This window comes from Camellia sinensis, chromosome 6 (assembly GCF_055761805.1).
Source record: "Camellia sinensis isolate YWXY chromosome 6, ASM5576180v1, whole genome shotgun sequence".
Classification (NCBI taxonomy): Eukaryota; Viridiplantae; Streptophyta; class Magnoliopsida; order Ericales; family Theaceae; genus Camellia; species Camellia sinensis.
In genome coordinates, this window is record NC_138966.1 from 154414068 (window position 1) to 154439737 (window position 25670).

A 25670-nucleotide genomic window follows, 5' to 3' on the forward strand; every position below is an offset into this window, starting at 1 on the left:
TAGTAGTCTTTACGTTCTCTATTGGTAAATGAAAATAATTTTTTTTATTTAAAAAATAATTTTAAATAATTATTGTCTTTATTAATTTCAAATCATACAAATTATTTTAATTATGTCAATTTTTTAATATATTTTTTGAATTATTAATTTAAAATTTTATTAAATATGTTAAATATTAGTTTCATTTCAAGATTTCGCTGATTTTTTTAAATAATATTAATTTTATAAAAATTAAATTCATATATTAAAAATTATAAATATTTTATTGAAATAAGATAAAATAATTTTTTTTTATTTTTTAATTAAAACGGTGGGGTGAGTGAGGTGATTTGTGTGTTGTGAAGAGAGAGAGAGAGAGACAGAGAAGAGAGGGGGGGCGAGCGGATCCTCTAGAGTTAATCCCCTAGAGTGATCTCCTAAAGTACTTGATCGAACGGTTGAGAATAAAACTCACCAAAACAACGTCGTTTTGGTGAGTATTTTGAAAAAAAAAAATTCAGATTTTTCGATTTCAAAATTCCCCCCAAGCTGAAGAACTATACAGACGGCGGGAAGAAGCAAAACGACGAAAGAACGAGAGAGCGAAGAAGAGTTAGCGAGGCTGCTACTTCTTGCATTCCGTCGCCCCGCTGTTTGAAATGTATTTGCAGGATATCAGTCACTTGAGAAATTGAAGTTTTAGATTTCTTTAAGCTTATTAATTGAAATGCATCATGTTCATCATGGTTCCTATTTTGGAAGTGTTGTTCTTTTGGTGCAAGTCACTTGAGAAATGGGACTCTTGCTGAATTTTTGTCTGCAAAATTTTAGAGCACCTGTAAGCTTGAAAATGAATTATGTTCTTTAATGTCTTTTATAGTTTCTTTATGAATCTGTGGGTTTGTGTCTGAATCGAAGTTTCTCTTAGGCTAGATATGATATTGAACGAGTGAAGCGGATTGTATTAGAAACCTTATTTGAGCAACTGCTTCGCTCTCTCGTTCTTTCGTCGTTTTGCTTCTTCCCACCGTCTATATAGTTCTTCAACCTGGGGTTGAAATCAAAAAATCTGAATTTTTTTTTTTTTTTTCAAAATACTCACCAAAACGACGTTGTTTTGGTGAGTTTTATTCTCAGTCGTTCGATCAAGTACTTTAGGAAATCACTCTAGGGGATTAACTCTAGAGGATCCGCTCACCGGGGGGGCCAGAAAGTGCATCTATGTGTGTGTTTGACGTATGTCAGTGTGTGTGATGATATTTCATATTTATATATTCTTTTCGTTTTAAAATACTAACCTATCAACCTGTGCGATACATGGATTAAATAAATAATTAAAAATAATTTTAAAATTAAATAATATCATAAAATCTATTTAAAAAGTATATAAAAATAATTTAGAATGAATATATTTTTAATCATTTTATTAGCATATATATTGTAGTTGTTATATTATTAATTGTATGTTTTGAGTTCACAATTATATTTATGATAAGATTAAAATAAATTTCATTTTATAAATTTTTTAGTTTTAATTTATTCTATGTTTAATTTTGTCATAAAACTTAAACATATCTTTTAGAAATAAAATAATATATATTAATAAAATCGTTAAAATTGGTCAAAAGACCAATCAAATTATACAAAAATTAATTCATTAAATCTTTTAAATTTTATACAATATTAAATGAGAGCATATGTATACTTTATATAATTGAAACAACTTACTATTTTTTTTTCCCGAGGTGAGATTGTGCAAAATAAAATTTAAGAATTGTTCGGGCGGGAAATTTATTTCGAATCAGAAAATATCAATCATTTAATCTTTAATTAGGTCAATCTTTAGTTTATTTCAAATCAAACAAATCTAACCAATATATTTTGATAAAATCAATAATATCGCGGTTAAACTAGCGAATCAGTCAAACCGAAATCGAGTCAACCTAATCGGCTAGATCAAAAGACCAACTAACTTATATAAAAATTAATTAATTAAAATTTTTAAATGATTTTAAATTTAAAATTGAAACTGTCTTAAATTGAAGCATGCATAACACTACAATATTAAATAGAAGCATAAAGCTTATTTTATATAAGTGAAATAACTCAATTTTTTTTCTTCTTTTCCCGATATGGGATTGTAAAATAGAAGTTAACAATTGATTGGGTGAGAAGTTTATTTATAATCAAGCAATTAGTCATTTAATTTTTAATTAAGTCAATCTTTAATTTATTTCAAATCAAGCAAATCTAACCGATATATTTTGATAAAACCGTTAAAATCGTGATTAAACCAGTGAATCAATTAAAACAAAAATGATTCAGTCTATTCGGCTAAGTAAAAAGACCAACCAACTTTTAATTAAAACTTTCAAATTTTATTTTAAAATTTAAATTGTCCTGAACTGATATATGCACATACTATAATATTAAGTGATAGTATAAAATTCACTTTATATAAATAAAATAACTCACTTTTCCTTCTTCTCCCAATGTGGGATTATAAAATAAATCATATCATAGACTAATTATAAGTTTTATTTTGAAATTTAAACTGTCTTGAACTGAACTATATACAATACTACAATATTAAATAGGAGTATAAGATTTACTTTATATAAATGAGACACTACAAAAATTTCGATTTACTCATTATGCCATCTCAAAAAACTTTTAGTGACAACAAATGACATTTAGCGACGGCAAATGAGAGATCACAACAGAGGGCGTTGCAAAAACTTTTTAACGACGGCATCATGCCATCACCTTTTTTTTTGCGACAACATATTTTACTATTTGCGACTTCATTTTATTGTCGCCAATAATGTGTAAAAATAGAGACCTTTGTGCGACAACACTATTTTACCGTCACCAAAAGTATTATTTGAGACGGTAGAAATTGCCGTCGTAAATTGTTTTTTTTTTTTTTGTGACCATATATTTCTTTTTGCGATGGCATTGATCGCAAAAAAAAAAAATTGATTTTTTGTGACGGTATGGTGCCATCAAAAAAAATACAATATTTATTAAAAATTATAAAATACCTGTTTTTTGTGACGATTTGGTTCTGTCACGCACAAAAAAAAAAAAAAAAAAAAAAAAAAAAAAAAAAAAAAACCTAATAAACCTGCTATAAATTAATTAAAAATATTAAAATTACCTGTATTCAATTAAAAACAATTTAAAAAAAAAACCAATAATTGCATAATAATATAAAAATTTCTGTATAGAAATAATAATTTCTCCATAATAAACATATTCTTGCATTCATAACTATACATTAACAAAATTAACCTAGTACATAATGTTCCATAATACATACATAATGTTATTCACAATTCAAAATAACATAAATCAAAATTAAAAGTTTTCCTCAGCATTCTCCGTGGTACAAAAACAAAAATTAGTGGCATTCTTCACAGGCATGAAATCCACAGGAAGCAAACTCCTACACCGGAAATATCTGGAAAAAAAATAAAAATAATTAATGACAATATAATTATATGTTAATATGTTAATATGTTAATTACAAAAAAAATATAAAAATTTAACTACTATACAATTAGAAAGATAATTAAGTAAATAATTGTGCCTAGACCGAAATCCGACTCTAACTCCCAAATCGGGAACCCGATTTGAGTCCCGTCTTCTCCCACAAATCTCTTGTGCCAAGGCGGTCATATGTGCCAAGTTTCGTGCTAATCCGATGCCGTTTGGTGATTTTGGGACGTTAACACCTTGAATTCTAAATTTTTTAAAGAACTAGTTTACCTAAAGTAAAATCCGGCTCTAACTCCCAAACCAGGAACTCGATTCAAGTCCCGTCTTCTCCCACAAATCTCTCGTGCCAAGGCGGTCATGTGCGCCAAGTTTCGTGCTAATTCGACGCCCACTACAAGAATTTACACAATTGCCGACCACTTTTGCCGACCAAAAAAACTTTGGTCGCAAAAAAATGACATTTGCCGACCAAAAAACATTTCGTAGCTAAAAGTTGATACTATTACCGACTAAAGTACTTTTGTTGCAAAAAGGTGATTTTTTGCGACCAATTTAAAATATTAGTCGCTAAAAATGATGGCAGGAGGTGAAAAATTGGGCGGGAACAGTAAAATCTTTTAGCGACTAACACAATTTAGTCGCAGATATCAAAACGACGTCGTTTTGATATCGAAATGCACTGGTAGACAATGGCCGACCAAATTTTGGTCGTTATATGTTAAGATTCTGCGACCAAAAAAAATTTAGTCGCTAAAGGTGAAATGTTTTTTTAGTGGGATATATATCACCGCCCCTGTTCTTGTTCTCTGTTTACAACCATTTGTTCAAACCTCTCACACAGATTCTCCTTCACCACCAAGCCTCACCTCACCGCAGACCACCACCACCGGCACAGATCGCCACGGCCACCGCCGCAGATCCCCACTGCCATCGATGATCCTCCTCCGTCCTCCGCTGGTGCCTCTCTCTCTCTCTCTCTCTCTCTCTCTCTCTCTCCTAAACACCCACCGCCGTCGATGATCCTCCTCCTCCACTAGTGCCTCTACCGGATCCGAGAAGATCGTCGAAATCTAAATCAGATTTGAATCCTAGGCCGAGATCTAACCGTGAGCGATCCACAACGACGCAATGGCTTCCAAATCCTACGACAAGATCGCCGATATCTGTGACAACCTCATCTCTCTTCTTATCAAACCCTACACTTTCTCCTCCTCCTCCACTAGTGCCTCTGCCGGAAACCAAACAGAAGCTTGATATATCTGTGCATTTTTTGCTCCAAAATTTGTTTGTGCCTGTCTCTCGCAGATGTGTGCAAGAAGTTCTTCCACCTGCTCTTGATTCTACTTCAGACCCACCTGAAATCTTCAATGGGACGACAAGGTATAAGGTTCAGAATTAACGCACTTTCCTTTGGGTTATTTGATTTTGATTTTTTTTTTTTTTAGCATTTCCCAGTTGCATCTATGTGTTTGTTTCAATATACCCATTTGAAATTTTTGCTATTTTTTTGGACTTGTTCATGTAAAATTGATTTTGGGAATTTTTGAATTTCTTGATTTTCAGGCTGTACATTTCCTACATATGCCCGTAAGCCCAACGTGCGTGGATTACCCGAAACTGTAAGGTTGTTTTCTAAACTGTTCTTGCTCTGGCTTCTGCTTAATTTGCTCTCTCTCTCTCTCTCTCTCTCACACACACACACACACAGAGGTTAAGATTGTATATCATTTGAATAAAGTGTATTTGTTTTGGACACATTTTCATTTATTTGTTTTCTTTATTTTGGAAAACAGGGATTGCAGGAGAAGATAAAATTGGTTCCTATTGATCTACAAAACAGGCCAACTTGGTACAAGGAGAAAGTTTACCCGCCGAACAAGGTGAAATTATTCTAATGCAGTCTGTGCTTTATGGATATTTCAATGAATGATGTATATGAAATTGTTCCAAATGGTTTTATATGATGCAAAATGAAATTCTCTGATTATATAGTAGAAGAGTCAAAGTGAATTACAATAGAATGGCTTCATTACTTGAATATTACGGATTTACAAAAACTTGATGGCTTAATTTTAAGTGAAACTTGTGAGAATTTAGAAATCTTACAACTCGATTATGAGCCAAACAATGGATAGTTCTGACAAGAAGATGAAATTGAGATGAGACATACCGGTATGCATTTGCATCTTCTTCAGAAAGCAGAAGCAGAATAAGCCAAGGAAGGAAGTTGAAAGTAAGTTTAAGATAGTTTTATCTAGACCTCTATGTAGAGTTTAATATGATTTTGTTGCCGTTGAAAAAATTAACAAATAAAAAAAAGAAAGTAGAACAAATCCAAATGACGTCAATTATCTCAATATGTTCTTGATAAAAATAAATCTTGGAAAGAAAATTAAAAGATCCCTTCTTAATGTGCTTGTGGAGAATTTTGGGATGCTATTTCGGTGTACGATTACGATGGTTAATTTTATGATTTGAAGGAAGTCATCAACATTACCTAAAAGATCTATGTTTTCATTTGTTACTGTTATTGACATAATTGTTAACTTGTTTCATCAGTTTGTAAAGATACAGATGAAATTAGCAATGAGGAACCCTTGCAATATGATTTTGATACTATTAGTGTTGCAACAAATAACTTCTCTGATGCTAATAAGCTCGGACAAGGCGGATTTGGTGTTGTTTACCGGGTAATTGAACATTCAATTACAAATAAGTTATATCCTTCTTGTTTAAAACTACATTCTCTATTTGATGAAAATAGTTTAATTTGTTTAACATCAATTTTGTGCATCTTCAGGGTAGGCTTCCAAACAGACAAGAAATAGCTGTGAAGAGGCTATCTAATGATTCTAGACAAGGAGAACTAGAATTTAAGAATGAGGTTATGCTAGTTGCCAAGCTTCAGCACAGGAATTTGGTTAGACTCCTAGGATTCTGCCTTGAAGGAACAGAAAGAATTCTTATTTACGAGTTTGTGACCAACTCAAGCCTCGATAACTTCATATTCGGTATGATTGTGGTGTTGTTTTCATATACATTGCATTGTCATCAACTTCATCTAAACAACATCTCTAAATATATATATTGTCGCAGCTTTCCATCAAAGAGAGGACACTATAGCAAAAATATATCTTGATGCACATATCAATTTCATCATATAATAAAGCCTAAAACTAGAATCCTTGAAGTGCATTTTTAGATGATTTAATAAATTTTGAATTTTGATTCAACCTTCTACTTGGATAAACATGTAGATCCCATTAATCGTTCACAATTGGATTGGGATAAGCGTTACAAGATCATAAGAGGAATTGCTCGGGGACTTCTATATCTTCATGTAGATCCCCTTACTTATCTTTTTTTGAGTTTGCTCTTCATGATTTACAATTGTTGTGTAATTGTTCTATAGAATTTTCATTAACTTGTAAGAATGATCAACTTCCCTGGCATTTATAGTACATATATTAGCTGATTTAAGGTAAGGGAAAACCCAGTGATCTTTGTCGTTTAACACTTTATGTGAATATTTTAATGGATGGTGTCACTTTTGGACAACCCTAACTAAGTTTCGAACTAATGTCAAGTAGTTGCTAGATGAACCTACCCGGACTTTGGTTTTGGCAAGACCTCTTGATATTTTAGCTCCTGAAACCTAGTACATTAGCTGGTTTATGGTTTCTTGATGAGATCTGAATAATCAGTAATCATAGAATTTTTGTCACATGTTAAAAAGTTAGTGCAGTGGACGTCTTTAGATAGTTAGATAGTTACTTCTTTTTCATTTCAGCCCAGTTGATTGCATCCATTGGACTTCTGCTGCACAACTATCTTTGCTTGAAGACAAAATGCAGAGGGTAGAAAGAGTAAATGTGAGGCACACGCTTAAAGTTTCATTGCTTCACAGTTTATTTTACAATAATTTGTGTATCTGATATCACTATGTTGAATCTGTTTATAGTTAACAGAATTTGTGACTTTTTGGCTTGCTGTTGTCTATTTTCAAGTTTAAATATTATCTTTATTGCAGATCCAAGGGATTTAACATCATTTTCAAAACGGGTTCAGGCCCAAAAATCACCCCAAAAATCTGAATATCTGGGCATGACTTGCCTTTTAGACATGATGTTACTTGGGTTTCACTGGTTTCTTAACATAGAATTCATAATTTCTTTTATGAGTTACATCTTTGGAATGATATTAGAGACTAGTTTTTCTTGCTTGATATTCTACTGTAGAGATGAATTCATCAGGACACCTTCAAGAGACCAAATAATCTTTCAAAACTTATCTTCTAATATGTGACATTGTCAGTTACTTTAAAATAAAAATAAATAAAAAATAAAAAGGAAGAAAATCTTCATCTCACATTAAAAGTATGCCTTAGTATTGTGCATGATAACTTTGTTCATTTGTCAAGTTCATTAAAAATAAAAACTAAAATAGTTAAAAATTAACGGTTTTCATTAATGACAATCAGGTTACACTGATGCTTTCAGAAATGCGATCTTCTTTGGTGGATGTTTTTAGAATGGTAAGACCTCAATGCTTTCAAAAAGTTCTCAAGTTTTTAACGAAAGGTCTAACAAAAGGTCTAACGGTTTTCATTAATGACAATCAGGTTGTCTGAATTTTATTATGGATAAAGTTGAGTGGTTGTGATTTGCAATTTTTGCTTTTGTAATGGAAGATGATTTTGTATGCAGATGGCTGTGACCACATACAACACATCCCTTCCTTATGCTGAAAGATATAGAAATGGTCACTACCTGAGTACCTAAATTTAGAATGTGAAATTTTGTATTTGAACTGGTCTGTCCAGGGCCTTTTAGATTGTTAAGTCTATTGTTTAATTTCAGGAAAAGTACAGGTTGCCTTGGTTTGGAATATTAGAAAAGAGAACTCCCCTTCCTCGAAAAAGTTAAATGCTTTGGCCAATGTGTGCCCATTCTCTCTCTCTCTCTCTTTCATTTTTATATTTTCTTTGGACATGATAGTTTATTTTAATTCATTGACTGATGTTCAAACTGTTGTTTGTAGTTCTTATGGAGATATGGTGGGCCAAACAGGAAAGTCCATTTAATTCATTCTGTTTGGGCAAACTTCCAGACTTCAATTAACAATGTGAGTGTAAAGTGTGTGGGTTTTTGTGTCTGTGCACATGTGTTTACTTGTTGGCGTGGGCATCCATACACTAAGTATGTTTAGTATGAAATGCTTCATTTGTTTGTTAAAGTGGATATAATTAGCTTGTAATTTTTTAGAATGTTGGTCTCATTGCTAAGATGGTGTTATTTTGATGATCGTTTGTGTTGTCTTGAGATTGTGGAGGTGGTTGAGAAAGCAACTGAACCTCTTTTATGAAATGCTCTTACCAAGAACACAAAAGATTCATAATTCTACTTTCATGGAAACAAAAGAAAAACTCAGTTCAAAGCTTTCTTTCTCTGTTTGGGTAAAAAGCCTCATTTCCAACCAAGTAACATAACCACTACCATCTGTAGGAACACTCAAGGCACCCAAAAAAGGGACAGTTACACCGCTCAAATATTTCAATCCATCCAACAGTATATAAGAAGATGATCCACAGACAGACCCACCCTCTTTGCACTTGCAACACCAATTAGGAATAGTTTTTCTGCTTTTGATCAGATTATCTACTACAAGAATTTTCACCTGGGATATCTCCCTGCAAAAAAGACCAACTGAGAAGGGCCCTTCAAATTTTCAAATCCCTTTCCAAGGAAAGTGAAGTGTGTCACCCTCCAACTTGTAATAAGACTTCACTTTTAATTTCCTCAATTTGGAGTACCAACCAATGTCATCTTCCTTCGAGCCTTGTACTAAGCTCCTGATACAACAGTTTCAAAAGAACTTGTATCCCCTGAACCTTCCTATCATGTAATGATCTTTGTAACCCACATTGCATGCCATCACCTCTCCCTCTTAGAAGTGTTTTCTTATATGCAGAAATAAATATACATATCACGAAGGGAATAAATAATGATCTGAGCTGCTGCTCTCTGGTGTGCCCTGCATCAGTTGATGTTGTCTGTGTGCCCTATCTGCTATGCTGCATGTTGCTATGTTCAAATACAGTCTTGACGCTGTTATGCTGCTATTGTTTGTGTGTATGGCCTATCTGCTGCTATCATTTTGCTTAAACTAACATCACAAAAACTTGCTTAAACTACTTTTACAACAGCTTTATCTAAATGTCAGGAAATTATGGTCTTCATTCAAAAGAGAGAAGGGAAAAATTGAACAAGAACAATTTCTTTATCATTTTTATTATGTTTCCATGTTGACATTATTTTTTGTGATCGTGACTAACATGAATGAAAGCATCCACAAGCTGGGCTATTTATCCACCAATGAGAAGTAAACTCAGCTACTAATGTTAATCTGAGTAATTGCAAAGAACATAATATTTTCACAACAAATTGGCGAAATCATTTCACATTAAAGTACTAGTAAGTTTCTTAAAACTACCTACCTATTTCAAAATAGTGCTCATGTGGCAGTTTTAAGAAATATTTTGAAATTAAACAAATATTTTCTACTATACAGGTGCTGGCTTGTTCTTATTCCATGGTCTGGGATTCACATTTCATTGCCTATTGTATATTAATTTGGGGCTGTAAACCAGCTTCAATTTGATCCCTGCCCACCTTAAAACTGTCACTTGTGAAATATATCTGACTTGATTGTACTTTGTTAATTTCTCTTAGTTACAAATTCACAATAGGTTTGCTCCATGCCTTTTCTTAGTTACAAAGTCACTCTGGGATGATTGAGCTCAACCACCAGTCTGATAAACTAGTCCAAAGAAACTGATTTCATGTGGCTATGTCCACGGGGGTTCAAATGCTGAGCAAAAACTGTTGTTCCAAGTTACTTTGGGTTTTCTAGAAATTGAGAGCAGCTTTAAGCAAACACCACTTTCCTTTTTATTGCTCGTGCATCATTGCTAGCAGTAAGTCAAGTGAGATATCCAAGAAAACAACCCAATTTGGAATTCCTTCGTTAATCATCTATGACATTATTATGGACGTTATTGTTGTTGGAATTTAATCCTGAGCCATGCTTTTGTTCTGGTGATTTCAGTCAAAAGCAATGATAAAATGGCAAAGCTTACCTGATGATATTTTGATAAGCTGGCTCATCATCTGTAAGAATAGTAACCCTCTAGGCGATTTCAAATCATTTTTTAGGGGAAAAAAAAAAGGAAGAAAAAAAAGAAACACTCACTAGAACAGAATATGCACTCAAATAGTGGCATTTTTTATTTGAATTTGAATACAAACCAGAAAGGCAAGAAAACACCACCACGGACCACCCTTGCTTCGTCTAGCTCACCTTCATTCATTTGAAACACATACATACATATATATGGATATGGTAGAGAGTAGGCAGTGTCTAGAGTAGGGGTAAAGGCTAGAAAAGTAGGTAGCTAAACCAAGAGGGGGTATTGTTAAGTTAAAAGACTTTTAAGCGACACAAGTGCAGCCATCGCCGCACTTGCAGCCGGCAGCAGTGGTGACGCTGTTGGTGCAGGTGCAGGGGTTGCAACCACAGTGCTTGCCACGAGCACTTCTTGTGGTCTACTACACTGGGATCATCCCCAGTCTACTACACTGGGATCATCCCCAGTAGACGTGATTGCAATCAGTGCTCTTATAATATATGACCCATGTGGCTAGGGTTACAAACAGACATGGGATAGGTATCAAGTGAGTTCACCAAGTTTGTTCTGTCTTCTGTGGAGATCTTGATCTTGAACAAAAGTAGACGTCTTTATTGCCATACTAACCCTTTTTTGTTTTTAGTTTACCACATGATTTTTATAAGAAATGCATTATTACAGCTTCTGGTCAACAAGACACTTTATGAGAAAACCATAGCAAGTGGCTTTGTCTCAGTTCACTTTCTTTTGGATGCTTCTGACCAGCAGCAAGTGAGTTGATGATTTTATTTATTTATTCATTTTTTCTGCTAGAAGATAGAGACAGGTGTTTATAAAATAAAAAATAAATAAAGAAAAGAAAAAGGAAATGATTGAGAAGATGCTATGGGTTGTTCCCTTCTTTTCTTTCTTATTATTTTTTGGTCTGATTCTTTTCCTTCTCTCAATATGTAGTACAAGGAAGCCATATTGGCTTATGCAATCTTGCTTAAAGCACAGACCGGCCAAGTTTGTCTTGTTTTCTCCATTTTATATTTCTAATCAGTGAAACAATTGAACACTGCAAATGCTGAATGGAATTTGATATTTGTGATCATTTAATTAATTATAAATTACTATATTTGAACATGTTAAATGGTTGTTTCTAGATTCTATTTTCAATCAAACAGAGAAATTTATTTGAAGGTACTTTTGTTAGTCCTTTAGAAAAGCTAAGAAAGAACAGGTCACAAAAGATTATTCTAATTGCTTGGGAAGGGTTAGAGCTATGAACTTAAATTGAATTTAAGAGCAAAAATTAAACAATGCCAACATTGCCACATGAGCACTTCTTGTGGTCTACTACACTGGGATCATCCCCAGTTTATATATCTATTAAAATGATAGATATATAAATTTATTCACAACAGTCCCTCCAATTTGTTTATCATTTTTCTTTAAGATGTAACAGATATATTCTTGCCAACTGCAGATTCTTTGCCTAATTGCCATGGAGAAGCCTATTTCTCTTACACCTGAGCATATTCGAGATGAGAAAGTGAAGGTGCATCAATTAGTTTCTTATTTCTTATGTCTTCTACTGATAATATGTCGGTGGTCCCTTTCTATCAATCGGCTCAAGATTGAAAAACTCTTGGATGCCTTTTCTAGTCAAGATTTAAGTATTTCTTTTTTACTATGGAATGGAGAACAAATGCATGTAAATGAAGGAGCTTTTCCCCTTGTCATATTTATTTATTTATTTTTATTTATTTTTATTTTTATTTTTAATTTTTTGCGACGGTAACAAGATGGTCGCCAAAGATCATGTTAGTGTTTTTCTTTGTTTTTTGCGACGGCAAAATAGCGGTCGCCATAAGTAGTTTAGGTGGTCGCAAATAATTTGCAACCGTTGCTTTGCCGTCGCAAAAAGTATTTGCCACTCCCATATTCGCGACCCCCATTTTCCGTCGCATGGGCCGTCGCAAAAAGTCTTTTCGCGACTGTTTTTTATTATTTGCGACGGTTTATAGCGGTCGCAAAAAGTGTTTTTTTTAGTAGTGTACAGTTTCTAAAACAGGTAATTGTATGATGATAAGCCGCCTGTGTTTGGCTCAAGTTAGATGGAAGGATTGAAATAATCATTTGGTGGGATTATTCATCATATTTACATGAATTCTCAATTTCAAATCTAACAAATCAAGTTACAATATGATGCCATGTTATTTTACTGTTATTTTTGTTCCATTAATCTGAAATTTATTACTTGCTATGAGACAAAGCTACACTGAGAGTTGGCTAATGTATTTCTATACATCCATTTCAATGTCTTTATAGAGCCAAGGTGCCGAGAATGCCAACACGGAAGGCATAATTGCAAAATGCGACACAAAGTTTAACAAGAAGTTTAGCACCGACAGATTGAGTCCGAAATAAGAAAGTATGATAATGAATTTGACCACAAGACTGATTACGGTGAAGGTGTTGAAAGCTGCGGAGCCTATGGTGTGGATTATGATTATGAGGATTGACATGAGATATGAAGAGCTTGGCTTTATGTTAAAATTTTAAAATTTATTATTTGATGTTACATTAGTTTATGAGATAATTTTGTAAAAATATATTTTATTTTTCTATAATTTTTTCTTTCCTAACACATTCATCACATGACGATGAATATGCTATGAACTTGTGCCCTTACATAGCTTGAGAAAGAAATAAAAGAAAATTTTGATATTATTTATTAGAGAGGTTTTGCACACCTTGTTTTCTTTTTTGGTAAACAAAGCATAACAATATATTAAGATAAAATAGTTCTGGAGTATTGAGCCCCTACAACATCCGTTAATTTGAATGATGCTTTAAAATTATAGGTTTATTATGGATTGAATGAATTATTAGGAATTACAGGTGTATTGTTTTCCTACTTTGGCGACCAATTTATTAGTCGCGACAAAAAAATTATTTTTTTCCGCAAAAAATGACAATTGCCGACCAAGAGTTTTGGTCGCAAAAAATACATCTATTGCCGACCAAAAATTTTGTTGGTCGTGGAAACTCACTTTTGCCGACCAACAGTTTTGGTCGCGAAAAGTAACAATTGGCGACCAAACTAATTTTGGTCGCAGAATGTCACAATTGGCGACCAAAAAATTTGGTCGCGAAATGTCACAATTGGCGACCAAACTTTTTGGTCGCGAAATGTGTCAATTGGCGACTAAGAAATTTGGTCGGCAAAAGGCGACTTTTCGCGACCAAAATGTTTTAGCGACAAAATGAATTAGTCGCGGTTATTAAATATTTAGCAACCAAAAATTTAGTCGGCAAATCCAACTTTTGCCGACCAATGAAAATTTTGGTCGCGAATTACTTTTGCCGACCCTCAATTGGCGACCAAACTAGCGACCAAAAAAATTGGTCGCGGATAACTTTTTCGAACCAAAAATAGACTTTTAGCGACCAATTTTTTTGTTGCTAAAAGTGTTAACACCTTGAATTTGGGATGTTAACACCTTGAATTCTAAATTTTTTAAAGAACTAGTTTACCTAAAGTGAAATCCGGCTCTAACTCCCAAACTGGGAACCCGATTCAAGTCTCATCTTCTCCCACAGGTCTCACGTGCCAAAGCGGTCGTGTGTGCCAAGTTTCGTGCTAATCCGACGCCGTTTGATGATTTTGGGGTGTCAACCCCTCAAATTCTAAATTTTTTAAAGAACTAGTTTGCCTAGAGTGAAATCCGGCTCTAACTTTCAAACCGGAAATCCGACTTGAGTCCTGTCTTCTCCCACAAGTCTCTCATGCCAAGGCGGTCGTGTGTGCCAAGTTTCGTGCTAATCCGACTCCGTTTGGTGATTTTAGGGCGTTAACGCCTCGAATTCTAAGTTTTTTAAAGAACTAGTTTACCTAAAGTGAAATCCGGCTCTAACTCTCAAACTGGAAACCCGATGCAAGTCCCGTCTTCTCCAACAAGTCTCCCGTGTCAAGGTGGTCGTGTGTGCCAAGTTTCGTGCTAATCTGACGCCGTTTGGTGATTTTGGGATGTCAACACCTCAAATTCTAAGTGTTTTAAAGAACTTGTTTGCCTAGAGTGAAATCCAGCTCTAACTCTCAAACCGAGAACCCGATTCGAGTCTCACCTGCCAAAGCGGTAGTGTGTGCCCAGTTTCGTGCTAATCTGACGCCGTTTGGTGATTTTAGGGCGTTAACACCTCGAATTCTAAGTTTTTTAAAGAACTAGTTTGCCTATAGTGAAATCCGGCTCTAACTCCCAAACCGGGAACCCGATTCAAGTCCCGTCTTCTCGCACAAGTCTCTCGTGCCAAGACGATCGTGTGTGCCAAGTTTCATGCTAATCCGACGCCGTTTGGTAATTTTGGGGCATTAACACCTCGAATTCTAAATTTCTTTAAGAAACTAGTTTGTCTAGAGTGAAATCCGGTTCTAAATCAGTAAGTTTGTCTACTGAAAACATACATACACGGGTGATCCTATTGTCTGTATTTGTGTGTACTTGTATGTATACATAAACTACATATTCTTAGGCATTGTTTGGTATTAATTTTTTAAAAAGTCAAGTAATTTAAAAAGTGATTAGAGAATAAAGTATACTGTCTAAATCTAAATTTAGTACATAGTGAGTCATGTTATCTACACTTAAATTTTTATTAATTTTTGAATTAAATTTCTAACTCTAACATTGTTATTTAATGAAGTATACTTGTCTCTATTATTTCAAAAACTAAAATGTTTTTATATAATAAGTGCATTTGCATTGGTGAATGCCAAAATAACAATGTCGAAGCTCTGATTTGACATTGTACGATGTCAAAGTATCGAAGTTTGGAAATATTACTCCACACATGTAAATACTATTTTGGCACAAGGGCTAATCAAAAATATTAGTTGTTGCTCTCTCTTAAAACTCCCTATAGCTAAGCGTTGATCTCACTATCTCACACCATTGATCTCACTTTCACAGAATTCACTAGAAGGCCATCACACAATATATCCTTAAAAAAAACATCACTATATCCCACCATCAAGCCTCCTCTCTCTCCCTCACGACTTTCACCTCAGATGATCCCCATCCCCTCTCACCCATCCCTCTCTCTTCCTCTCTTTCTGATTTACATGTTCAACTTTCAACAATCCATATACATTCTACTTCGTCTCAACTATCAAACTTAGGAAAGTGTTACATAGAGCTTATGGCTCCAATATTTTTTTTATCGGAAAAATGAAATTTTATTTAATGAAAATCTGAGTGCATCTTCTAACTTATGTTGTCTTCTGTATATTTGCACACCAATACCAATCAGTGAAAAGAAGAAGAAAACAAAAAAAGAATAAACAAAAACCTATCCTTGATGGTGAATCACCATAAGTTTGAGTACACAGCTAAGCAATTGAAGAGACAAGAAAAAAATACATTACTTTGGAAAAAATCCATATGCTAAAAATAAATTTAATTCATTCGCTAAGGATAAAAATAAAAAATAAAAAAGTATCATAAATCTTTACCAAAAGATAGAACCTCAACAAGAAAGATGGATACCTCACATTGGCACGTGGGCGATCAAAAATTTCACATTGATTGATGGTAGGCATTGAACCATGAAGAGGAAGAACAAGAAAACTTGCTGGGATCTCTAAGTAAACTGTTTGCTTTAATTTTTTCAAGCAGCTTAGAAATGTCATCCCAACCAGTGAGGAATACAAGAATGGCTCCATCACCTTCATGACGACAGATGTGTTCTATTGTTGATTCCACCTACAAGAGATTAATGTATCTTTTAGGCAAAGAAGCATTTTCAAGGTAAGAATTAACACCAATATGACTTGTGAGAACCCTCTAATATGTTCCAAGAGCTTTATAAGTATGTTCAACAAATAAATGAAAATGCTACTAGCTTAAAATTGTTCAATGATGCAGTTCAAACCTTATACCTTTGTTTTTTTTTTTTTTTCCCCTAACAAATAAATTTGTACTTCAAACTCATCTGACGAATTTTAAACGCAACAAATAGAATTAATAATAATAATAACAGCACCATGATGGCCAAAGTTCCAACATCATATTTCTCTTAGTTTCCTACAAATAAAAAAGGGTTGTACTCAATGCATGAGGTTCCCTGCTCACAACAGGATCTAGGATAAGAATGCGCGGGCAACCTTCCCCAAACTGTTTGTAGAGAGGCCAATTCCAAGATTCGAACCCACTCCACAACACTAGGAATCCTAGACACCCCTCAAACTTGTTTAAATTAAAGGAGTAGCCTTATTATAAATATTTGTGTAGCTCCAAAGTGTCACTCCAATATCTTCCTCAAGTATCAATCCATTTGACAATTCAAATGTAAATGCTCAAATGTCCAGTATCTAGGTAGCTGGCTGGTGTGCCACACCACAAACTTCCCTCTTACATGGGAGCTTCTATTTCAAGAACATTCCAGCTTCATTGTAGGAACCTGTTCTACAATGGTTGCTTTTTTTCTTTTTCTTTAATTCTGCTTTCTTTTACTTTATAATGATCTTTTGCCTTTTCTGCACACGTTATGCTTCTGTGATCACTTAGCAACTTCTCTCCATGTTTTTTATTTTTTCAATCTTTTTTTGGTATTTAGTTTTGCATTTTATTAGGTAAAGCTACAGATATATTGCACAATTTCTGTGGATTTTCTCGTTTATGACCATTTCAAATATCCTGAAGTCTGGCAACAACTGCATAAATTGATAAATATAGCAGTCCTATAGATAAAGTCGCATCGCGTGTGTTTAGTTACTACAGGATTCAGTAAACCCACCCACAACTTTTTCAATTAATTAAATTAAGTGTGTAGTAGAGTAGGTTATATACACAAAAATAGAGTTCTAGCCATGGCTACATCCTTTTGGAATTGTATTAAAAAAAAAATTAAGACTGAAATTCTAAGCCAACAATATTTTCATGAAAACAATGAAGAGTGTGACACCTCTCATGCCACCTGACAACCAAACTAAACAATCATGGCTTGAAGCAACCCAATTAAAGGCATAACCACAACAAAACAACCATGGTCTGAACCAACTCAAAGAGGCACAACCTCCACCACTGTGAAAAATGATTAGCAAATACACTATGGTGATATTCTAAGATTTCATTTTCCTAGTGTTCTCAATGTTAGTATTGATACATATCTTTGCTAATATTAAAAAATAAAAATGGCAACTAAATTATTATATATGCATGGAATTTAATTAAAAATAATCTCTCTTTATCTCATTTCTTTCTACTATCATTATACTATTTAGCTTCTAAATTGAAAATTCAAACCCATTCCACTTAATTTTAAATGAATTCGGGCACATTCCTAAGTTGAAAAAAATTACAAGTAATCTCACTTTTTCTGAGTTAAATAAGCTGAAAAAATCAAATAATCTATAATCTAGAATTGTAATCAAACATTAATCAAATAATCAAACTAAACCCAAAGATTTATTTATAAAAAAAAAAAATTCAAATCCATTAAGAAATGAATTAAACAAATACAAATTCTATTATGTATTAAAATTAAGTTAAATTTTTTTATACATACCTTAGTCCCCACTCCATCCTTGAGTGTGAGAGATTTTTTCTCTTTCTTATTTTACAACTACTATATTAAAGAGCACAAATCCTTCAGGAAATAGCTTTTCAAACTTTGGAAAGCATAATGGTTCACACAAAGACAATAAGAGGAAAAGTCATGGCCTGACCAAAACGTGGCAGTTTATAGGTGTAGCAGTAACTTATGTCCCTAAGGGCAGCAGGTATCCCCCGAATCCTTCCAAATAATAATAATAATAATAATAATAATAATAACAATAATCTCACAAGATTTCTTTACTTTCTTTCTTTCTCTTTCCTCTTTTTTCGCCTTTTTTCCCCTTTTTTCAAACTCAAAGAAATCAAGATTTCAAAAAGTAAATGACAGTGTAAAGAAACCCAATAATGGAGGTGGATGTATGAATAACAGTCATAAAATAGCTCAGCTACGTCAAATCCAATGCTTAACGTGAGAGGAAAACAACACTTGGGATAAGACGAAAAATAAAGCAAAACCCATATCACATTGAAGGGGCAAAAAAAAAAACTAGATTCCAATATTTGATTTTTTGTAAGAAAAACCCAATTACAGATACGATTCACATATACGATTCGCATAAACAACTCCAAAACAGAGGAAGACTGAGAAGAAGGAAGCAATTTTGTGCATCGTGTTTAATTTTCTGCGTTTGGTTTTTGTCCTCATTGGTTCATGGTGGGCATTAGACAAAACAACAAATCAAAAAATTCAAGAAAAAAGCTTTTTAGTTACCTAATCGCAGACTCTTCACAATATTGGAGGGTATTCTGATCGATGTCCCAATACCGATTTGATGCCCTCTTGTGCAAAGGTGGCGCTGGGCGGCGGTGGCAGCGGTGGAGCTTCTGGCCGTTGTCTCTCACTCTCGCTCCCTCTCTTTTACATGCCTTTTGATGGACCCTTTTATCTTCTTTTTGATTAAAAGAAGTTAGAAGAAGCCAAAAGTCAATGTAATTTGATATATATTTTTTTTAATATTTGTTTTGGCATTTGGCGCCTGAATTTTCTTAATTTTGGCACTATTTTTTTTGGATCATAGCTTTCACGATAGAAATTGGCCAAGTTTGGGATTTTAAGAAAAAGTTAAAAAGTCAAAAAGTCATTAAAAAAGTCAAAAAGTTATCGTATTTTCATTTTTTGGGTGGCCAAAATTGTGTCTAACCTAGGGAGGGTAAAAATACTATTTTACCCCTGTTTTTTTATCCCTTCCTCAACACAATATTATCCTCTCACCCGAATATCCCCTTCCCCCTCTCTCTCTCTCTCTCTCTTTGTCTCTCTCTATCAGTCCAGTTCTGCAGAGATAGCCACAAAAGGGGACAATTCGTCTGCGGAGATATCCACACCACCGACTGCCGGAGTTCCGTCGCAGCCTTCACCGTGCAGCACCGCAACAGCCGTGGGGAAGTCCGAGCTCGACTCGATCGCAAATTAGTAGTAACCGACGACTGTCGGACAATCCGTCGCCTAGATCTACACCACTTCCGACCAGATCTACACCACGCCAGCCCGTTTCTCCCTAACTACAAGGTAACATCTCTTCCACGTAAATTAATTTTCTCACTCTCGCTCTCCTTTCTCTGATTCTGTTCCAAAACTTTTCCTCTTTTCTACCTCTCTTCTTTTATCTCTAACACTGAAACCCTCTCTTCTCTCTACCGAAACCCTCTATGAATCCGAAACCCAAACCAGATCTATAGATCTGGTTGTAAGATGTTCATTTGGGTTCGGCGATCTGTTTCACGATGTAAGCATCTCTCACGATTTCGGTTCGAAGTTCACAATCGACCCATCTCTCTGTGAAGATGGGTAAAAAGAATATCAGGGAAGAAGATGTCGGACCTTGAAAACCTTTCCATGTATTTCTTTTTCTGCAATTATATTTGTGCTTTTTTTTGAGAAATTACTTGAAATTTTTCTGAAGTTGCATAAAATTCTTAATTGTCGTTGTTGTTGTGATTGTTGTGTGTCTACGAATTGTTGTTGTAATTTTTGAATTTTGTTATGAAAAAATTATTTTCTATTTGATAGAGTTTTGGTGGAAAAGATGAGGGTGGGAGAAATGGAAGAAAGAAAACTAGTGGGATGCTGATCTGCAAGTTTTGGCATGATAGCATGCAACTGGATTACTTTTTTTGGCCCAAACTGTCATATTATGGGTTTCGTAGTTGTTTTTGCAACTCATTGGCAATGCTCTAACATTGCTAGTGTGTATGTCTTTGGCTAATTTAGCTCTGTTACACACGAAAATATATATATATATATATATATATATATGTTTAGCTTCTGAACCAAAATATTTTCAAATGCTTCATCTGATGCCTTGTCGACTCCCAACAACTCTTAATGATGGATCTGCACCAGTTCACATACCATATTGAGGATCCTAATTCTTTCTATGTTTTTTTATTTTTATAAATCTAAGATAATGAATTTCTAAAAGTTTAAAGGTGAGCCTGCATTTATTGTTTGTTCTCTGATAGTGATTCCCCGATTGTTTGTTCTTATCAGAATGAATCTTTTAGTTAATGCACACTACTTGTAAATACACTAATTGATGAGCTATTCTATGAACCATATTGTTCTAAAATTGAAGTTATAATATGCATTGTTTTTATCTTAGTTTAATAGGTAAAAATATGCAGGATTTTGTTGATTTGTTTTTAATTTAAACTATCAGTTCATTTTCATTAACAAAAGATTAACAAAAATTGATGTTTGAACTATAAAACTCAAATTAATAGTAGTTTAACCTATTACACTATAATCTGCAGTCCCTTTTGGCTAATTTAGCTCTGTTTCACAAATGTTTATATGTTTTTTTTTTATTCCTAGTATGAGTTTCAAGCTTTTCGATTTTTCACGTATACCATAATTGTTGTTGCATTGTAGTACGCAAATGGAGCAGTCCCAAACGCAGTCGACGCCTTCCAAATCTTTACGCAAGCGCGGTAGTAAACAGACACAGCAGCAGTCCGCAAACATGCATAAAGCAGCTTGGGACTCCGACACAGTGCGGATTTTTTTGGAACTTGTTATCAAAGAGTTGGACGTTGGTTTCAAGGGGAGCTTCCATACAATGACAATGCATGGATATAGAGCTGTAAGCAAGGGCTTTGTGGACCGTACAAATAAGCTGCATGACGTCAAGCAACTGCAGAACAAGTACGCGTCGCTGAAAAAGGATTGGCAGTCGTGGTCAAAACTGATGGACAGCAGGCATGGGCCAACCGGCATCAGTTACAATGAATCCACGGGTTTGATACAAGCATCTGACGACTGGTGGGCGCATTACGAAAAGGTAACATTTCCATTGAGTTTTACTTACGTCATTTACATGGATACTTAGACTGTTATTATTACAACTTTAACGATCAAAGTTATGTCAGATAAAGTTCTTCCTGTGGTTGAATAATGAATGGAAGGGGGAATATTATGATCTTATTGGAATTATGTTGTCGCTGCTAGTTATTTGACCACGTATGTAATTATTAATTTAAAGCAAGGAGGGGGGACGAAATGGGGTTGCTGATGCATTGCGACTTTTTGGTGGGGTTAATGGTTTTCATGACTTTTTTTGCTTTGGTATTTGCTTGTTTGGGTTGTCTTTTGGAATTAGGTCATTGCCTTTGCATACATTAGGTTATTGTTGTTGACGTTTGCTGATCATTGTCAATTTGATTTTTTTTTTTAAAGTCAGAACTGCATAATTCGGTACTGGAGGGTTAATAATTATTGCTGAATTGATAATGAGAAATGGGTATTGTAGCTTTAATTTTTTTCCTTGGCAGCAGAGTCACAAATTATGAATTTGGCAAATTATGAATTTGGGGCATTCATTCAACATTTTTTTAATTGTTATTATTATTTTTGGGTTATTTCCTTGACTTTGGTAAAACCATCTTGAAGCTAATGTTGTTGGATAATTTTGCCTCTTTGGCTTCAACATTTGATAAGAATTGTTCTATTTTGAAGCATTACTTGAAATACGTTATTTGTTTTGTAAATTTACGTTGTTTTGTTGATCACATTAGTATGACTCAGTGTTGCATTTTTGGCATTCTTTGAGCTTTCATTTTTTTAATACTTGATTTATCTTTTTTTGTAGATCAAACCGAACCTTAGTAATTTAAAATTGTTCTTGAAGCAAATGATTTATCCATTTCTTATTTGGGGCAAATTCAAAATTATTCGAATTGTGTTTGAGTCAATTACTGACTTTGGTAAATGACCCACGGCAATTTCATTATAATTCAAAATTATGCTTTGTTTAAAACTCTCATTATGCCCCCAAATTTGTGGATTTATGTTGGGATCTCTATAAAAATAAAAAAAATAAAACAGGAGAAGAAGAAGAAAAGAATTTAAAAAATCTCATGTATGAAATTTGTATGGTGAGGAACTTTATAATTCTCCATTCATTTGAGTTGAGTTATTATTGATGGATATTTGCGTTATCGCATATAACACTTCAATGTTCGCTCATATTGAGTTGAAGGCTAACAATACGGTTGACAAGAATATCACAACATCTTCCCTTACTTTTGGAAATGGATATTCTCATGGCTCCATAATTTCTGTATTGCAATTAAAAACTGAAGTGGTATTTTTTTTTTGTTTTTTTTTTTCTTTTATGGTAAGCTCAGTGATTTAGGGATATTACGTTGAGTATTGAACAGTTTTGCTGGAGAAATGTGAGCAATGGGAGCGCGCATTGGAACAACCCAGATATGAGCAAATATGTTTTAGATCATTTATTGGTTGCCTTTAAGTCATTCACACAATCTTCCCTTACTTGAAAATGGATGTGATAACCCAACCCTTTAACCAGACCTTTAATTTCTATAGTCGAGCTTTATACTTTATTGTCAAAACAGTGTCTACGTGTTACTATGCTGAAACATATTTTATGAGACTTTGAAAAGCTTTAGGAAAGCCAAACTTGGCTTTAGTTTGCAGTGTTGGTATGGTCCACATTGCTTACACAGATGCAAGAAATGTTCCTAAAATTGTTGCAACTGGGAAACCTGCCAGTTTGTAGAATCAGCTGCAACAATTTCGTGTATTACATCTCAAATGGCCTGACTTTGCCTAGCAGTCTTGGAGCATAAGTGGAATATGTATCCAGCCATTATGACAACTAGTAGTAATTGGTGAAGCATGCATGCTGCCGAATAGGATCAATTTCTGCTGCTATTTGTGTACTTAAGAATATAATTATATTAATTAGGATTGTTACCTTGATTGTCTTTCAGATCTCATAGTCATTAATTTCCTTTTCACTATGATTTCTAACGTTTCTGCTGCCGGTAAAATGACCATCACTTGCCACAAATTATTATTGATGGATATTTTGTTTTGTGTTTTCCCTAGGTTGACAAGAATGCGATCAAGTTCAAAACAAAACCGTTGGAGCTCATGGACCTCATGCGAAGGGTGTACGAAGGCGCTACGGCAACCGGAAAATATGCATGGACACCAGGTGCAGCGTTCGAACCTGTGGCAACCGATGACGGTACTTCGGCGGCGCTTGAAGAAGACTGCGAGGACAGCAGCGGGTTACCCGCTTTCCAGCCTTCCGCGCAGCATGAACACACTGTGCACGACACTGTTGCGCAAGAGGATGGCACGCCGGCAACCGTGCATGCTGCGTCATCGGGAATTAACGCTGACGACACACCAACAAGTGGCAGGAGCAAACGCAAGTTGCCAGGCCCAACACACCCATAGCGGAAAAAAGGGCAGAGTGAGGGAGCTTCTCTGTTGGCGAGTAGTATGGAAAACCTTGCATCCTCCGTGAAATTACAACAACGACAAATCCGCGTCTCACATGAGTACGCAGATTCGGCACAGTCCCTCATTCAGAAGTGTATCAGAAGGTTGTATTCGCTGGAAGGGCTCGATCCGCAAGACCCGCTAGTTCCTTTTGCTCAATCGGTACTTGACAACCCGGCAAATCAAGCCTTAATGATGGAGATTCCTACAGACGCAGTTGTCATTGCTTGGTTGCGAACGAAGAAGTCCCGTGAGCAATGCATCGGTGGCCCATCAGCAGCAAATTCCGGAATGGGTGGTGGCTGGTTATGAGACAGTCCAGCAAATAAGTTGTCTCTTTATTAATGTTTCTGTGTGGCTTCTTTATCCTTCCTTCCCTCCCAAAAACTATTTCATTGTTCATGGAATTTTTAGGACATTATCAGTTGATATAATATTTGTGTGATGATGTTGATGTTGTAGTATGTGCTTGTTGCTGCCTTTTAAATTTCGTGCATTTTTTAGTAAGCAACTGTCCAATTAAGCAACAGTCCAATTAAGATCTTGCTTTAATTCCATTAGCAGTTGAGAAGTGTTTTTGTGAGTTCATCTCTCTCTCTTTCTCTCAATTTTTTGTGAGTTCAAGGTGATTAAAACATAAATTAGCATTTGCCCATACAATGTATATTTTATATTTTTTGAAGTGTTGTCAATTTGCTGTAGCACTATTGGAAAAATTGTCAACAAAGGTTTGAGTCCATATACTAGGACCCACTACACTGTGAGCATACCACAGACCAATAATTTGGCTTTAAATTCGTGCATTGATGTAACTGTTTTGTCGGCACAATATACACTTTCGTATACACCAATAATTTGGTGGCTTTCTTACGCACGCCCCAATAATTTGTGTGTTGTCCAATCTGCATGGACACCACGTGAAGTTGTTGTCCTTCGTAATTTCAAAGGTCCCACTTTCAAAGAAGAGAATCCCTTTCTGCATATAAGACCACATGCTCATCTTCCATTTCTGTATATACACCACAAATCAGTAGAAACTTTGGCTTCAAAGGTCCGAGCACAATCTTCGCTCATCTCATCTTTCATTTTTTTATATAACACCACAAATCAGTGTGGTTGTCTCCTTTTTTACCCTCGGCCCAATTTGCTTCTTTTATTGTCCAAAGTCATTATACTTTTGTTGATAGGCAGCCTCGTATATTTTGATAAACCTGCTTGGCTCTTTATATTTTGCGTTATAGGTTTCCAAAATGGCAGACGACGCAGGTCGTGTTACACTGTGCCCAGAAATGCATCCCGGGAAGCTGTCAATGAAATTGCACGGGAAATGGTGGTCAAAACTGATCACAACTTGCTAGAGGCATATAACAGTGCAGCTACATATTACTACAACCATTATCACAGAGTACCTCGAAATACGTCAATACTTTCGGGACGTTTATGGATGTACGAGTTGTTTAACGGGCACCAAGGCCGGTTTGAAGATGCTATCAGTATGTCCAAACCAGTGTTCTTGATGTTATGCGAGACTCTTCATAGTTTTGGATTGACACTGCCACAGCGGAAGCATGGCGTTCCGCTAGAAGAGAAGGTAGCCATTTTCATTTGTGCATTGCAGGGAATGAAGTTGAAAGATTTGCAAGAA

At 34.8% G+C, this 25670-nt stretch overlaps 2 protein-coding genes and 1 long non-coding RNA gene across 6 annotated transcripts; 2 read left to right on the forward strand and 1 right to left on the reverse strand.

The window, feature by feature from the left end:
• Positions 1-3219: 3219 nt before the first annotated feature.
• Positions 3220-19194, reverse strand: LOC114273592 (uncharacterized). Of its 2 annotated transcripts, XR_014331304.1 has the most exons (3): positions 18983-19185; positions 16201-16416; positions 3220-3442 (listed from the first exon to the last, which is right to left on the reverse strand). It is a non-coding gene; the product is annotated as an uncharacterized LOC114273592 (long non-coding RNA). The 2 variants fall into 2 exon arrangements; XR_014331305.1 differs by lacking the exon at positions 3220-3442 and having other exon boundaries at positions 15994-16416; positions 18983-19194.
• LOC114304762 (uncharacterized) lies at positions 4645-10702 on the forward strand. 3 transcript variants are annotated; one of them, XM_082872701.1, is made up of 9 exons: positions 4645-4860; positions 5044-5104; positions 5274-5713; positions 6040-6170; positions 6281-6491; positions 6738-6820; positions 8187-8241; positions 8340-8419; positions 8521-10702. In XM_082872701.1, exons 5-9 carry the CDS (start codon positions 6368-6370, stop codon positions 8686-8688), a joined length of 510 nt encoding a protein of 169 aa, XP_082728827.1. In that variant the 5' UTR covers positions 4645-4860; positions 5044-5104; positions 5274-5713; positions 6040-6170; positions 6281-6367; the 3' UTR covers positions 8689-10702. The 3 variants fall into 3 exon arrangements, 2 of the variants coding, with proteins under 2 accessions (XP_082728827.1, XP_082728828.1); XM_082872702.1 differs by having other exon boundaries at positions 5274-5360; XR_014331303.1 differs by lacking the exons at positions 4645-4860; positions 5044-5104; positions 8521-10702 and adding an exon at positions 7271-7352 and having other exon boundaries at positions 5425-5713; positions 8187-8514.
• A 1956-nt stretch (positions 19195-21150) lies between the features above and the next one.
• On the forward strand, positions 21151-24407 carry LOC145792143 (uncharacterized). Its single transcript, XM_082872700.1, has 2 exons — positions 21151-21551; positions 23624-24407. Exons 1-2 carry the CDS (start codon positions 21234-21236, stop codon positions 23978-23980), a joined length of 675 nt encoding a protein of 224 aa, XP_082728826.1. The 5' UTR covers positions 21151-21233; the 3' UTR covers positions 23981-24407.
• The last annotated feature ends 1263 nt before the right edge of the window (positions 24408-25670 follow it).

Excerpts from the sequence above, each read along its gene's own strand:
- LOC114304762 (XM_082872701.1), top strand. The coding sequence starts at position 6,368 with ATGCTAGTTGCCAAGCTTCAGCACAGGAATTTGGTTAGACTCCTAGGA. Across the intron at positions 6,821-8,186 it reads GGGGACTTCTATATCTTCAT|ATGGCTGTGACCACATACAA; the intron begins GTAGATCCCCTT and ends TTTTGTATGCAG. Across the intron at positions 8,242-8,339 it reads TGCTGAAAGATATAGAAATG|GAAAAGTACAGGTTGCCTTG; the intron begins GTCACTACCTGA and ends GTTTAATTTCAG.
- LOC145792143 (XM_082872700.1), top strand. The coding sequence starts at position 21,234 with ATGCATAAAGCAGCTTGGGACTCCGACACAGTGCGGATTTTTTTGGAA. Across the intron at positions 21,552-23,623 it reads GGTGGGCGCATTACGAAAAG|GTTGACAAGAATGCGATCAA; the intron begins GTAACATTTCCA and ends TGTTTTCCCTAG.